Source organism: Desmodus rotundus, chromosome 8, assembly GCF_022682495.2.
Source record: "Desmodus rotundus isolate HL8 chromosome 8, HLdesRot8A.1, whole genome shotgun sequence".
Classification (NCBI taxonomy): Eukaryota; Metazoa; Chordata; class Mammalia; order Chiroptera; family Phyllostomidae; genus Desmodus; species Desmodus rotundus.
In genome coordinates, this window is record NC_071394.1 from 111,458,880 (window position 1) to 111,475,545 (window position 16,666).

General features: G+C 41.0%; 1 protein-coding gene and 1 pseudogene across 1 annotated transcript in view; both read left to right on the top strand.

The window, feature by feature from the left end:
• The window catches only part of KCNH8 (potassium voltage-gated channel subfamily H member 8), a 278,542-nt gene extending 262,444 nt beyond the window's left edge, over window positions 1–16,098 (top strand). The window contains exon 16 of the mRNA XM_024566106.4: window positions 11,203–16,098. Within this exon, the coding sequence (XP_024421874.2) occupies window positions 11,203–11,910 (708 nt within the window). The 3' untranslated portion in view covers window positions 11,911–16,098. The remainder of the gene's footprint in view (window positions 1–11,202) is intronic.
• Window positions 948–7,916, top strand: LOC112309895 (rRNA-processing protein FCF1 homolog pseudogene; annotated as a pseudogene).
• Window positions 16,099–16,666: the final 568 nt, after the last annotated feature.

Below are 16,666 nucleotides of genomic sequence, written 5' to 3' on the forward strand. Positions count from 1 at the left end.
CTGCGGCAAAGCCCACCAAGGAAGCCTGCGCGATGTGCCACTGCCCGTGCAAGGCAGCAAACACACCGAGAGAGAAAGAGAATGAGCTTTGGAAACAGATTTTGATCCTACACATGAAGTTAACTCTGTGACTTCAGCAAAGTGTTCTCCTTCTCTAAGTTCAGACTTCTCCTCTATTCAATAGTAGTAATAAATCTGTAATGGAGGATTGTTAGGAGAACTTAATACCAAATGTAAAGCACAAGCACGTACCCTCCCTTAGTAAGCGGTCAAATGCTCATTCCCTCCTCATACAAGGTTATTCCTCTAGTCAGGCAAAGGTGACTTTCAAGTTGGCCCTCAGCCCCCATCTGCAGCTACCTACCAGTACCCAGTGCAGAGCAGTAGGAGAGAGATAATTTGTCAAAGCTCACGAAGAAAAAGGAAATGAATGTACTTAAGGGAAACATACTGGATCACGAAAATGACTACTTTCACCTGAGATTTTCTTTTGCTATAAAGACATTTAATTAAAAAATTAGAATACTGAATGATACGGCAAATTTTTTATATTTCAATGCATCCTATTTTAGCTAAATAATTTGATGTGCCAGTGACATTGTATTAATGTAAAGTGCACTTATTCTGTAAGATTTATAAATTTAGGGACAAAGAGACCCCATAGGCCAGTTTATACTTAACCATTACCTGATATTACATGAAACGTATAAGTGGCAAAATAATAATAAAACTCGGCAGAAAATAATCTGCCAAGCCTTATGAAAAAATAATCATAACCAAATCTTCATTTTCAAAATGAGAGAATACAGGTAGCTTCTTAACTCAGCCTTGCTTACCAGGGTGTACTTTGGCTCCAATGCTCTGATTGCCACTTTCAGCATTTTATTTTGAATGTACATAAAAGAGACATTTATTATTAGACCATTTTAATCCCCCTGGATCTTAAATATATCAAGAGAACGAAATATGTAACATACCTAAACAAAAAATGAGTTTTATAGAAACAGCAACATATATCAACTTTTTAAGAGAGAAGTCTCATTTCTTATACTCTTTATTAAGTCTTTTTAAAAAACTTTATTGAGACATAATTAAGATATTATACAATTTATCCATTTAAAGTGTACAACTTGAAGGCTTTGAAAGTTCAACGAAAGCCTAGATGGAAGTTGAAAGGGAGAAAATACACATTGTCAAAGGCCATATGCTGAGACAATGTAAAGATAGTGATCCATTAAAGAAGAACTGTTAGAGGGGAGTGTGGAAAGGGGATTAGGATAGAATATGCCAAAAAAGTAAGTTTAGTAAGGATAAGAAGTGCTCTCGACAATCGCAACTTGTAATGGTAGCACTGGTGTGGCTATACTGAAACAGCTGTATGTGTAATGAGGGATGAAGCAGCTGAGTGTTATTCTAATGCTATCACCCTTCGTACCTCAATAACCAAATTCACAATGTTGAAACAGGAGAAATAGGACTGTAACATAGAATGTTAAGTAGAAACCCTGTAAACCTGAAGTAGAATTAGAAATATGATGAACCTATCTAGTATCATACACATACACATCTCCAAGCTCTTTCATCAGAAAAGGAATAACAACAATGGCCAGCCCAACAACAGTAAATATCTCTGTGTCTCTAGTATGGTCTTGAAATATAATTTCCCACTAAGCGAAACCTGAGTTTCTTGGATAAGTGGCTGTTTTCACTTCTGGGGTGTGAATTACACATGATGAGTCTGGCACACCTAAGTATACCAGATAGCAAGAAAGCTATCAAACACTACCCGGGTGATATCAAAAGAACTCAGGAGCCAATATGGAGAGTCTTCCATTGGCCAAACATGGGACAATTTGAGATTAGTAAGGATAAGAAATGCAATGGGTTGAAACACATAAAATAGGTAACAAATGCTCCAAGGTGGCAACATGGAAAACTCCTGGATAGCCCTCTCCTATCTACACACAGAACAATTCCCTCTGAGAGAAATGCAGAAACTCGCTGAGTGGGATCTACCCGCCAGGCAAATGAGAAAATACACACATGGAAACAGACAGGAAAGGCTGAGATAGCCTCTTACCACAAACCCCACCCCTGGCACATGACCACACAGTCAGGAGCGAACCCCCAACTCCTAGCTTCTCTCTGAGGACTGAAGGACATGGACCACTTACACAGTGCCCCCAGTTTTTAAGGCTCCTACCTGAGGGGTGGGCCCCCAAAACACATAATTTTGAAAGCCAAAGGGTCTTATGTTTACAGGTTCTCCAGGTCTATAGCAAACAAAGAAGTGATTTTTAAATGAGTGCAATAGATCCCCTATGGCTGTGTACCCAGGCTCAGCACAGAGGCAGCGAGTAAAAATGCCCAACTTCCAGTTTCTTCTTGGTAGGGTATTGACTGCATACTTTCCCAGCTGCTACCTGAGGGTCCAGCTTCTAATCAGCTTACACCTAGGTACTTGCTGAGATCCTACCTTTTGGGACAAAGATGGGTCTTGGCAAACTCTCAAATGCTGAGAGCCATCAAGAACAAAGACAGCAGCTTTGACAATCAGAGACAACATAAACCTTAAGACTCCACACACACAGACACACACAGACACAAACACTTAGAATCCGCTTAGTAAAGTTGCAGGATACAAAATCAATACAGAAAATCAGTAGTGTTTCTAAACACTAACAAGGAACTGTAAGAAAGAGAAATTAAGAAAACAATTCAATTTATAATAGCATCAAAAAGAGTAAAATACTTAGAAATAAATTTAACCAAGGAGGTAGAAGACTTGCACACTGAAACTACAAAATGTTGTTGAAAGACATTAAAGAAAATCAAAACATGAAAAATTCAACTATACGCTTGCCAGAGGAATTGGAAGAAGCTGGCTACACTAAAGTTTAAACTCTTCCTGAAAGATCAATATGTGAAGAGATACAAAAGGGACCAGATCCATAAGAATGGGAACTAATGATCTCACCCTGTGGCATCAACAGGGAGCTGGTTAGAAATGCAAAATCCCAGGCCACACCCCACACCTACTGAATCTGAACGCACACTGGTGCCAAGAGCCTCAGGTGATTTTCATATACATTAACTATTTACAAGCACGGTCCCCTACAGTTGGTATTTGAGAGGAAACAGACTTTGTTCGGTGCTCACTGATAGCAGTGAGGAGCCCTTAGCCACACAGCAATTTGGATACTAATCAAACTTTATCACAGGAAGCAGAAAAACAGATGAGAAAAGAAATGAAAGGGTTGATAAATAATGGATTACCATAGTACAGCTAGAGTAATAAAGTTGTGTCCAAAGGCCTGGGCTTGCAGAAATTTGATGAAACCACTGGAGTAATCACTTTCACGACTGTAATTGGTCGTTTTGTATTGGTAATGCTAGACTTGTAGTTCTTCTCTTATTATAATTGAAGAGGCATCGGATGCACCTGCAAAAGGAAAACCCTTGGTACTATTCCTGTGTGACCTTGGATAAGCCACTTCACTCCCAGCATTCTAGTCTCTCCAGCTGTAGACGGAGATTTACAACTTTCATTAGCAATGGGATTGAGATCCTCATCTGGCCAAAAATTCATGCAAGTGTCGGGTATGATTATTATTTTAGCCGACAGATAAAAAGACTACCACTTGTTTTTGAATGCTTTGTGAAACAAAAGACACAAGGATGAAATTGGCCGATCATCTTTTTTGTTTTGCCGGCTTATGCAGTTTGATTGAACTTGTCTGAATCCTATGATAAATACACAACATAACAAAGGATTAAATGAGAGACCATTTAATTACCTGAATCAGGGCTTGTAAAAATGTATATGTGTTCATGGCAGGAGGAGAGGGTTGGTGTAATTAGCATCCCTGAATTTAGGAAAATTGTGTCTAGCAGGAAAATGTGTACATGTTTGGCAAAAATTGAGTGATGGGTCAAGAGCTCTTCAAGCTAAGAAGATTATATTAACAGATGCATTCCCCATCTGCTCACTCAATGCACAAAAATGGAAATCACATTCTTTCCCTATCAGCTGAAGTTCCGGTTACTCTCAGAGATCATGATTCATACCATACCAATAGCCAACGTTGAGAAGTGTAAAACACGAATAATGTAATATAAAAGAAGGCTATTTTCTATATGAAATGAAGGGTACTGTCAAAGACACATTCCTGTGTTCACGATGAAACTCACACTCTATTCCAAAAAGGCACTATCTAAAGACACACCAGAACAGCAAATCTGTGTTTGTGCCAAATGCAGACAATTTCACTACCAACGCTGGCAGTGCACAGTGTTACTGGGACAATAGGTCACCAGCACCACAGATGGATTCTTTGTGCCATGGATTAACACAATATTTTAAAATTTATCCCCGTGTGAAATGGTGGGGACTCCCATAAGACTTTGAAATGATATGAAATATTATTACCTGCTGGGAGTACAGTGACATTGACTTCTGTGCCTTGCAGTGCTATTTAGGGGAGATTAGCAAAATTACATAAGTTCAAATGAAAATAACAGAAACTCATACTAAGAAATTAACCACACAACTTAATATTCATTAAAGTATCCATGTATCACAAAGTTTTATAGATGGCAGAATTGGTGCAGAGCCTTGAGCTACTATAGAGAACAACAAAGACCACTCATACCTGCCCTGGCCCCACATTGCTCTTCATTCAATTCTGCACATTGTTGTATTTGGGCTCGCACACCCTTCATATAGAATTCTCAATCCATCTCACTGCTACTGCTCAAAACTTCGATAGGAAATACAGGATCTTAATCAACGTGTTTCAAAGGTTCTGGTTATTGCTGTTACTATTTGCTACGTCAAAGATCCATGCAAAGCAATGCTAAAACTTGGAGATTGTTTCTTCTAGTATTAATTATGTCAACGTGTTAACAGGAATGGGTTTCCCTGTCCATGCTGGGGCTAAAGTGGAGTTATAGGGGTAACTGGCTTATATTTTCTTTGGTCTAAATGTTTCCTGGGTTAGTATTCTCTACAAGGCAGAAGCTTTCAACTAATCTTAGTGCCTAGGTTATGTTATTAAATTGAGACACCTGGAATTTTTACATAATACCAGCTATAATGGGGAATAAACCTTAACCTCCATTATATTATTTCATTCTCAAGAAAGCCCTTATGGAAATATGACTCAGAGAAGTTGAGAAGTAACGTTGTATCAATGGAGCAAATTAAACGTGAGAGGAAAAAACCAGCTACTCTGGAAATGTAGGCAACAACGACTATTTCTAAGCCAACAGAAGTTCTGAGAAACCTGGATATGGCAGAAATAGAAAAATGATGGTAGCTAGTGATTCCCTTCTTAGAGGCATGGAAAGATCAGTGTGTGGGTGATTATGGACGGTTGACAAGTCGGAACCACTTGGAAGCACAGATGGTGTTTTCATCACTTCTTTCTAACAGTTGGGACATTGGAAAGGATAGAAAAATCTTGGATGTGAACACTTGGCTATGCAGATGGCGATGGTGAATTGGTTTGGCCAACAGTTCCAGATTGAGATGGATTCTTATCCATAGAAGAATGAGGAGGAGGAGAAGAAAGAGGAAGAAGGGAAAAAATAGATAAAGAAAATGGAACATAATACACAAGTATGAGAAAAAATGTGTATTGAGTTATGTTTTTTATCTATTATCTATATAAATAATCAGAAGACCATATCTAAATACCCACCCAGGGATGGTAATTCCGGAAGAAACAAGAGTGATATGCAACCATGAAGTGAATGTGTAGCCTGAGAGATCAGAGACTTAAAGAAAAGGATAGGTTAAAACCTACAAAGAAAGGGAAAAAAGACCCTACTGCACTCAAGGAAAGAAAAGTTTCTCAATACTCTTCTTCTCACTTACTCTTCCAATATAACACACGGCTGGGCCCACCTTACCATCCTGGTTGATACCAGCTTTATCAACTTTTCCACTAAGGCCGAACTGGACTTAGTGCAGTCAACGATGCACTGTCTCTATGCAAGTGTATCCCTTGTAACACTGACTGTGCGATGGCTGAAACTGAGAGCTTGGGGCAGAGGTACTGAGTGGCTCCAAGGAACACCAACAATACAAGACCCAAACGATTCACCATGCACACACAAAGGAACCTATGCAGATGACTGTTTCGTACAGAGAGTAACTCAGCACAAGTGTTACATTGTGTCCACAGTTGACCAGAACCTTAAAGGAAGAATCAGGAAGATCCCTGGAGTTCCCACCAGGTATATTTCTAAACATAGGTACCACACTGAGCAGATGCCGCATGATTGCGGAGCCCCTCAGTTCTAATACTTAACAGACAAAGCTCTTCTGCTTTCATTCAACTAACTTTCTCTGTTGCCAGTTTATTAAACATGCTACAGAATGAGTTATTATTGCTCCACTCATCCATTTTCTCTGTTATGAGCTGAGTATGGTTAATATACTCACTTTTTATGTTCTTTTGAAAATGATATTTTGTGTCATTTTAATGTTGGTTACGTCTTTTTATAAACAGATAACTGCTCAAAAAATACATACATACATACGTACGTACCCATCCAGGGAGGCAACAAAAGATGTAAAAGCTTTGCCAGATTTGAACCAGTAAAACAACTCTGATAACATAACCGAATTTGTCACTTGGAGCTCATAGTGTAGCCATGAAATATGGGAGCCAGTTAATAGGGGAAAATCCCGTGGAAATCAAGTTTATGCTGAGACAAGTGTCAAAGTGGTGAGATAAATGAAGTCTAGCAGAAGTCTTGGCCAAAGGAGACCTCTTTCTACAATTGTGAAAGAAAAACAATAACAGGGATTCTTAACAGTGAAAATGCCATCTGCTCTTAAAAGACAGAGGATAACCAAGGACTTGCTTTAAGAAATTTATATTAAAAATACTTTAACAGTCAAAACATATAACTCGTAATATATTTACTTGGAACAAAGGACCAGTTATAGATACCCCAATATAATTTTGTGGTAGTCAGCTTCTGCCTAAGATAGTTAAGATAAAATCATGAGATAAATGAAGAACAAAATTGAAGGTGATATGAGACCTGGCCAGGAAGTTCAGTGGCTTAGAGCAGTGATTTTCAACTTTTTAAATCTGAGGGCACACATAAACTATTACTAAAATCCTGCAGCACACCAAAAAAAAATATATATCTGCTGATCTGACAAAAAATAGGTATAATTTTTTATTCACTCACACCAGGCAACTATTATTGTGTTGGATGTTGTCACTTTTTTGTTTGACAATCTAAGGGAAAAGAGGTCAGTGCCCCTGACTAAATAGTCAGGCACTGCAGGTTTTAAAACTTCTTGTGGCACATGAGGGCGCCACGGCACATTCGTTGGAAATTCCTGGGTTAGGACATCGTCCCGATATGCCAAGGTTGCAGGTTTGATCCCCAACTGGGGCACATACAAGAAGCAACCGATGAATGCATAAATAAGTGGAACAACAAATCTCTCTATCTCTCTCCCCCATCTCTAAAATCAGTAAGTAAAATTTTAAAAAATAGATGGCTATGAGGGCCAGGTCTTCAAAACAGCAGGAATTGAATTAACTTATGCATTCAAGAGTTACTGAGTGCGTATTGAGTTCCAGGTATTGCCCAGAATCCAGGAGATACTAAGCTAAATAATAATTTCTACCCTCAAGGAACTCAGTCTCTTTGGGAGCAGACAGTCCTGTCTGATGCTCAGACTCCTACGTGACTTTCAGTGGGCTGTCAGGGAAAAGCTCTACAGAGAAGATGGGGAATTCAAGGTTTGAAGGACAAGAAAAAACTTACCATACAGAAAGGGACCAAGGAGAAGAGCACCCAGTCAGAGAGAACAGCAGAGACCAGAACAGGGATGTGAGAACCTCACCGTATCATTCTCATGGGAAACACAGGAAACAGGGCCACCAGAAAATGAGGCAGAGCTTACAAAGGGCTTTATAACACCTCCTCAAAAAGACTGCACTTTCTAATATGAGTGACAGGAAACATTTATAGATTTAAGAAGTTCAAAGTGGGGAAACTTTGGTTCATTTGATCTGGATGATGTTTTTGTTTCTATTGAAGTAACTCTGCAGTACTCTGGTTTTAAGTTGTATATTGAAGACATCTCTCCTTAAGCGGATGGAACCTTGTTCACAAAGTAGCCCCACTCACCTTTTTAGCAAATGTCCATCTTCTTAGCGTGCTGTGAAAAAGCACTGAACCTCCTTGCCACACTTACGAAGTGCAGACACTGCATTCTTGGCTCTGGACATTTGATTAAGACCAGCATCTTTCTTATTTCAGTATGAATGAAATTCAGAATGAATTTTGTTAGCGAGCCTGGCAGGAAGCAGTAAACAAAAGTTCAGAGAAACTTTACAGCATTTTCTGCGGCAGTATATCATCACCTTTCGTATTACTAGAGTCTCCACCTCCAGGAGAGACCATTTCTCCTTGTGACAGCTGGCTCTGTCCTGGTAAGGGAGAGGTCCCTTACCTAATAGGGATTAATTCGCTAGTGTAACTTCAATAAGGTGCAGGGGTGTGTCCGAAGTGATACAATGACAGGAATCTCCCTAACATACATTGTTAACCCTCTAGAGCTAAAGAAAGCTCTATTTCCTTGGGTTCTTCGCTTTTTTTAGTTCAAGCTAATATAGTCATCTTTTTTCTTGAAAATGTTAATGCTTGTTTCCATTTCTGGAACCAGTCAAGACTGGGTTCCCATTCGGAGTTCATGGCCTCAAAGTTGTGGCAAACGCACAGTAAAATTAGGTGTCAAGAACACAGCCACAGAAAGGCATATTAACCATGGCAAAATATCTGCTTCGAATATAGCCCATCAGAAATATGTGTGTTAACCTATTGTTTGAGATTTTTGCAAACGTCTTTCGTTGTCACTGCATTCACATAATTTGCTATGAAGAGGTTTTACTGTACTTGATCAGTCTCCTAGCTTTTTTTTAGAGACAGCACTATTTACTTATTTGATGTTGCATTACCGTTTCAGCTTTTACACATGAAGCTACTTTTTGTATCATCTGTGCTTTTCACAAATTCTGACCACGTTAGCAAAAATCTCTCAACTCTTAAGCAACATCTCTTTTTCCATGTGCAGTGTGCTGTAACAGAAAGAGCACCAAAGTTAGAAGGCTTGAATTCTAAACCAGACTGTCATTCATAAAATAAAGGACCTTAAAAATGTCATTTAACCTCTGGGTCTTAGTGTCCCCATTTTACAGGTGAGGCAATAATAATGTAACCCTGCCCGTCTTGGCACTGTTTGTAGGTCCGATAGGGAAAGTGCACCTGAAAACATGTTACATTATAAATTCACTCAAACATTTATCGAACAACATAATCGTTGATGGGCCTAACATGCAAATTGTTCTTCAAAGACTATGACTTTACTCAATATGCTGATCAAAAAGCTGATCAAAAGCATTTTTATTAGGAACTGAGGTGATACAGCCCCAGTGAGTTTGATACAGGAATTAAGCTTAGACAGCCCACAGAAATGGAGGGTCAATATCTCCCTTTGAACATGCCATTAAGGGTCAGTGTTTTCTTCTGAAATTTTGATAGGAGAGCTAATCAATCCAAGATAGAACTCACGGGTGAAGTTCTCCAGTGCCGAGATCCAGGTGCTGATTTAAGCCTGATCCCTGCACTTCAGAATTGAGACTTAGCTGGCTATGAAGCCAACAACCTGCAGAGAAAATTTCCAAACACATAGAATCTTTCTCACATTCAGGATTTCAGGCTTAGAGGTATCTTTTTGTTGCCAGAAGTTACAGATCTGCTGAAAAGGCTGAACAAGTATTCCATTGAGTCCCTTGAGTTCAATGCCAACAGCAAGACAGAAACAGTTTGGCCTGGCAATTTCAAGGCAGGTGTTACCAGTTGGTTGCCTGAACCATAGAAAAACCTCTTTCTGGCCTTTTTTCAAAGCCTGATTTGAAAGGCACCACCTCCTGATGGGCCTGCCGGGGAGCATTAGTTTCAGAATTCATTCGGAGGCAGCAGACTGAATTAAGTTACTGGGTAAACTAGGAATGGATGCTTAAATGTTGAAAAAAGTCTGCTCATAGCAATAATTTTGGTTTGGGCATCATTGAAGTCGAACTGCCCATTTTGTTTTGTTTTCTTTTCCAGTGGCATTTGCCCAATGGGCCCGGTTGCTTATATTAGAGTTTTGTGGTCATGATACTAACATCAAGCCAGAGAAAGTCCTTTGTAACACACACTCTTATAGGAATGAAGGCAAAATATTGCAGAATGAGTTGGTGTCATAAATCTAACCGCAGACTAGAAAATATATATTGTTTAAAAAAAAAAGGCATGTGGTTGTTTGAAAAAGAGATCCTCCAGTGAATTTTATTATTAGTTTTAAGTGTAAAATAAATAATGAAGATTCCTCAGTGGTTCTTAAGTGTTTGAGAGGCGTGTCCCTTGAAAATCTTAAGAAAGCTGAACGTCTCACCTGGAAACAGTGACTTAAAGCCCATACCACACAATCTGGGTTGTAATTCCATGGGGTTCCAGGCTCACTGATGAATGCCAGCCTGCCCGGTCTCTCCCCACAGCAGTTATCTGCACTCCCCTACATTGCAGGTCTTTTTCTTTCTAACTCTCATTTTGCAGCTTCCCCCCCTTTTCCCAGACTCCCTCCCTCGAAAATCTGGTGTGAGTTCTTGCTCACCACCCTCATCCTCACTGAAGGCCAGGTGGTCTCTGGACCTTAGATCTCAACCAGAAGTGACAAAAGTGAGAGCTGTCATTCTCTGGGTATCTACTCTGGACAGGGAGTGTGCTGAGCGCTTTACATGCGACGCCCCCCACTCAGCACTGTGGAGAAATATCTGAGGTGACCTGTGTGCACACACCACTCAGAGGAAGTAAAAGACAGGGTCTGGACTTAAGAGATACAGGAGAGGAGATGATGGACCCACACCTCTGGGTTTCTGTTCAAGAACCCCAGAAACATGGGTTAAGAATGCCACACTGTGTCTCTCTAGGTTCCCTCGGAATGGGGATGGCTTTAGATCAGGTGCCCCGTTTCCCCATTCACCCTTTGGACACCCTTTGGAGTTGGCAGAGGAGCAGCCTTTCACCTTCTCCCTGAGAAATCTCACTTGTCCACCTCACTGCTCTGAGACCACTACCATGCACTTCTCTGACTATTGCCTTTGCTTTGCTTTTTCCAAACAGGTAACAACACTGACTCAGGAGGTCTCCCAGTTAGGTAAAGACATGAGGAATGTGATGCAACTTCTGGAAAATGTCCTGTCACCTCAGCAGCCATCACGGTTTTGTTCTCTGCACACCACCTCTGTGTGTCCCTCCAGGGGCAGCTTGCAGACCCGGATGACCTGGAGTACGCACCAACCTTGCCTGCACTTGCAAGCAGGTGGAGCTGCTTATCCCCAAGCACAACTTTGTCACGGTAATGTCACCTCAGACATTTGGAGTGTGGATCCCTCCTCTGTGGAGAGCAGCCCCCAACGAACTGGAGCTCCTGAGCAGCAAAACCCTGCATGTGGTGAACGTTATCCTTCTCCAAACCTTGATATTTCACCTGCCCACTACCAGGTGGTCCAAGAAGGTCATTTACGATTTTTAAGGTGCATCTCTCCGCATTCAGATACTACGCTGACACCTCTGCAGTCCATTTCGGAGACTCTCTCGTCCTCCGTCTGCTCCTCCTCAGAAACATCTTTGCACCTGGTTCTCCCGAGCAGGTCAGAGGAGGGCAGCTTCAGCCAGGCAGCCGTGAGCTCCTTCAGTCTGGAAAACTTGCCAGGATCTTGGGATCGGGAAGGAATGGCATCAATCTCTACTGAACCCTTGGAGAACTTTCCACTGGAAGTTGTCACAAGCACAGCAGACGTGAAAGAAAATAAAGCCATAAATGTATGATATTAGTGCACGTGAGGCAGCTGCCAGTTCCCAACCCACCACTGCATGATGGCTTTAGTTGCCTTTTTTGCCTCTGGCAGCCACGAAGACTGAGCAAGACTGGGAGTCCTGCAGAAGAGAGCTGGGGAGCCAGGCAAAGGCACATCACCTCCATACTGTAGCCAACACTTTCAAGATCCTAGAAACATAATAGACGCACTTTCCTGTACAGGTATTAACTTACTGGTCTATTTGACAGACTTTGGTAAAAAGGTCCAAGGGCCCTGAGGGTCTGAGCAGCTAGAAATCCCAGACAGAGAATTTGTGGATCCGTTTTGTCCTGGGTGGCTTTTGTGAAGGGCAGCAAAGGTTTTTCCTGAGTGCCTATTTGTCATTCTTGGACAATATCCGTAGCACTGTTGGCCTCGGGAGTGCACGGCTCCTGCTGACCTGTTTTTCTCTTTGTGAAAGCAAAGGGACAAATATCACTGCATGTCATCTCCCAGACAATCAGTCCAACAGAGCTGGTGGCCAGTGGTTAGCTATTGCACGTTATTTGCCATGTAAATGAATATGTCTTTATTTATCAAAAAAAAGAGAGAGGCTATTTTTATATCCTTGGTATGAAATATGTATTTAAACTATTTAAAATATTTATAAAGAAATGAATGTTTTCTTTTCATTTTGGTAAAAAGCGCTTGCCATTTTAACAAGACATGCACTACTGTTATGTATAGTAGGTCAAAAATTATTTATTATCAAGAAGATGTAGTTTCCAAAGGAGTCCCCCTTTTATCTGCATGCAGTTTGCAACAAATGTATCCTCATACGACAGGATTACAAAAGAAAAGTGAGGTCACGTTTTACAAACGAAGTGAAAACAGGGAGTGAGTGTCAAGTACACAATCTCCAGCTGGCAGTGGGGACGGCTCCACCCACTCTGCTGGCTCCTGTCAGTGACCTGAGCCAGGGCTGCCCTTGGGGCCACATAAATGTCCCTCCTCTAGGCATCATCCTGGTTGTTCAGGAACCCAAAAGTAGTCTGTGGAATTTAAGATCACAACTACAAAGAGCCATTTTGGCCTCCAAATGAGGGAGAAAATCTTAGGTGTCTCCTTCCCCTGTGCTATGCTCTCAGGGGAGGTTGTAGACCAGTGAAAATTCCAAAATGGTGCCCAGACTTCCGAGCTATGGCTTGGGAGACAGATGCCAGCCTGCATTGGATCAGCACTTTAATTTTTTTTAAGCTCTCAACAATGCTTTAAGTTATGTGGAGCAGGTGTTTTCATTCTCATTTTGCAGAGGGGGTAAAAGGGTCCCAGAGATTACACAGCAAGGGTGCTGGAGAAAGTCTAGAACTTACAATGTTCCTCACGTTGCAACCAGCAGGCAAATTCAGATGCTGGCTGGGTGAGGATTTAAACAGCTTCACTTAAGTTTTATTTTATGTTTAAGAACATTTACAGCCTAATCATCCCAGACATTCTTAGAAAACCTATTGAATTCACATCCTGGAGTCCCCCTGTTCTTATTTCCCACCACAGAGAATAAACAATCTGAGAATTGCATCATTAAAAACATCTAAACAAAGCGAGATTTCTGATGTGTGAATCTTACACCCTGAAATTGGCCAGAATAACAGAAAGAAAAGAAATTTTCTCTAAGAAAATATGGAAGCAGAACATGTTTATGAGGCAGGTCACTCAACACACAATGCCTTCTACTCTCCCACCACCAAAATACCTCCAAAATGTTCACCCTACTTAAGAGGATGGGGAAATGAGGCAAAGGCAACTTTCTAGATGTAATGTATTCATTTGTATTCCCTGTTTTGCTCATCCTGACCTCTGTCACCCTTTGAAGTACTATTCCAAAAGAACTAATTGGTGTTGGTTGGTGAATGCCTTTTGAAAGCTTAGCGCTGCTATAACGATGCTACTAATAATGACTGACGTTTTGTTTTTTGAGTACCGACCATGTACTGACAGATGTTTAGGAATTAACACGTTTCCACATCCAATCATCAGACAACACTGAAAGTTACTTAGTATTATTATTGTAAATAAATAATTGGGACACGGGTGTTTTTAACTTGACCCACCACATTGTTTTAAATGATGGACCCAAACCACCATGGCTATTCTGAGTGTTCCTTCCTCCATGTCCAAATCCATTTTTGCTGCCTTTTAAAACTGATATCATCTGAAAATAAAATGAAATAAAATGTTTGTTGGGGTTTTTTTTAAGTAAACATACAAATGGGATAAATTAGTTCAGCTCTGCGGATCTGAGGAAGTCCAGTGAAATACCTGGGAACATGCACATATGTTTCCACCTCGTCACCTGCTCTGTATCTACTTCCAGCAACTGCTGTTAGCAGGCGTAAGAAGCAGCTGCCCACCCTGGGCACGTCTGCAACTGGGCGAGAATGAGCAAGCTCCTGGGACAAGTAAGGGTCCCCACAGATCTCTTACAGTAGGGCACCCGCTGCATCTGCATGAGCCACACCTCACTCCTTCTTCGCCTTTTCTCTCATCATTATTCTGATAAACAAAACTCTCCCATATCCAGGGCAGCCTGGAATGCCACGTTCTGGTTTTTTGTTTGTGTATGCATGTTGTGATATTATTCTAGGGAATGAGAATTCCGAGTTGTTTTAGATGTTTGATTTTCTAAACACTGTCGCTATGCAAATAGCAGAGTCCCTGTCTTCTGATCAGGGAAGCATTTCTGGATCCCCACATTTTTCGCATCTACCCACGCGCAGCTGAAGGAGCAAGCAGGGATCCAGAGGGAACAGAAACACTTATTTTTTTGGTCAGGTGTATTTTCTTAAAAATAATATTGGGGACTAAAATCTTCTGCGTAGTTCTAATTAAGAGCACCAGTCTGACAGACGATATAAGACTTTATTTTAATTTAACATAGGGAGAAGGTTCTGGCAGTTAAAACTACCTACAACTGGATTTTTTAAAATTTTTATTGTTATTCAATTACAGTTGTATTTTATTGCCTTGAGAGTTGGTAAGATCACCACCGAAGTGGCGTTTCAGAGGCTGAATAACGCTTTGATGGGAATATTATTTTCCAGAAGGCTCTGTATTGAGTGTTAGCAGAATACCTGCATCAGAATCACATGGGGGACTTGTTTAAGCACAGAAAATCTGGTGACAACCTAGTCTTCTTGGGTGGAGCCTGGGAATCTCCCATTTAGTAAACTCCAGGTGACTTAGATACACTAAATATTGGGAAATACTGGTCTGCAATCTATAGTTGTACAAGATTGAGTCTGAGCTAATTTATACATAAATAACTAGCATCTAAATTCTATTAAAGACAGCCCTGGGCCTATAGTTATATTGATAATTAGGCACAGTTAACCCCTGTGTCAGGAGTCTCGAGCTCTAGTTTGAATAACATATTTCCAGGGGATCTTAATAAAAATAGAGACTTCAGGTCCCTGACCCTCAGGATGTGGGCTGGGTCCCAAGTGATTCTGATTTGGATGTTCCAGGAAACAAACTCCAGAAACCTTGTCATAATCACCCCTTAGGTGACGGAGTTGGTTCTGTGGGAGGTAGACAAGCCAGAATCAAACCAATTCAAACTGACGGTTGTGTGCAATTCTATTTCCTTACAGTTCCTGATACAGTTCCTGATAATTTTTTTCATGAAAATGATTGGTCACTTTCTCCAAGAAATCTTCGAGCATTTATTCATTATTTCCACTAATAATGGCCGAGCACCTACTATGGGTCTTACACTGGTACCTCTTGATTTGTTGTGGATCTTTGTTTTCTCATTTTATTCAGAATTTCTAGAAGGAAAAAAAGTGAAAACGCCTGTTGAAGTCTCGTAAACTGGTCAGTTCTTCCCGTAGAGGGAGGAATCCCTATTTGGATGTGAAGCAAGCCTACTCTTTGGTTAGAGAGTGACAATGGCTGTGGGCGGGCCATGGGTGGAATGGGACAGCTAATGTCAAGATTATGATTTTTCCAGAGCAATGAAATGTCTTGCTCCAAATAGATCTCCCTAAGTCTGCTTTTTCTCAAGAAGTGTCTAGTTTAGGTCATCCTCTTGAGACATTTGTCTTTGCTATAGAAATCTATAACGCTCCAAACGTAGTCTGCCCTACATCACCATCATCACTGAAGATAGAACCTCAGGCCATGTGCCCCTCAGTTAGAGGCCATTCCTTTGCCCCCTTCTCTCAGGTTACCCAAAGACAAATGCTTCAAATAAACAGGATGTTGAGAAAGAAGCAGTTTGGGACACACAGGAGTGCTGGCCTCCAACCATTTTTCTTGGCTCTGTGACCTCAGACAAGTTATTTAACACTTCTGAGTCTCAATTTCTTCCTCTAAAATTTGAGGATTAAAATGTATCTAACTTGCAGAACTTTGTGAAGGTTTAATGAAGTAATTTATGTGAAAGCACGCTACCTGACATATAAGGAATGCTAAGCAAATGTCAGTTCTTCTCCCCTGGCTCTCCCCTACTTCCCCTCCTCTTATTTCTCTCTCTCCCTCCCCTTTCCTAAGTCCTCCCCCCTTCTTCCTCCCACCCCCACCCACCTCCTCTTCCCAACTTCCTCCCTGCCTCTCCCTTTCTCCCCACTCTCCTCTCCTGTCCATCTTCTCTGCTCCCTCTGCTCCCTCCTTCATTCCCCTCCCCTAACTGTCCCCAGCTAACTTCTGGAAAATGAGCCCCTTTTGATATCTTCTCTGCATAGATCCCAATCTACTTTTATAATGTATCCCTAACAGTATATTTGTAA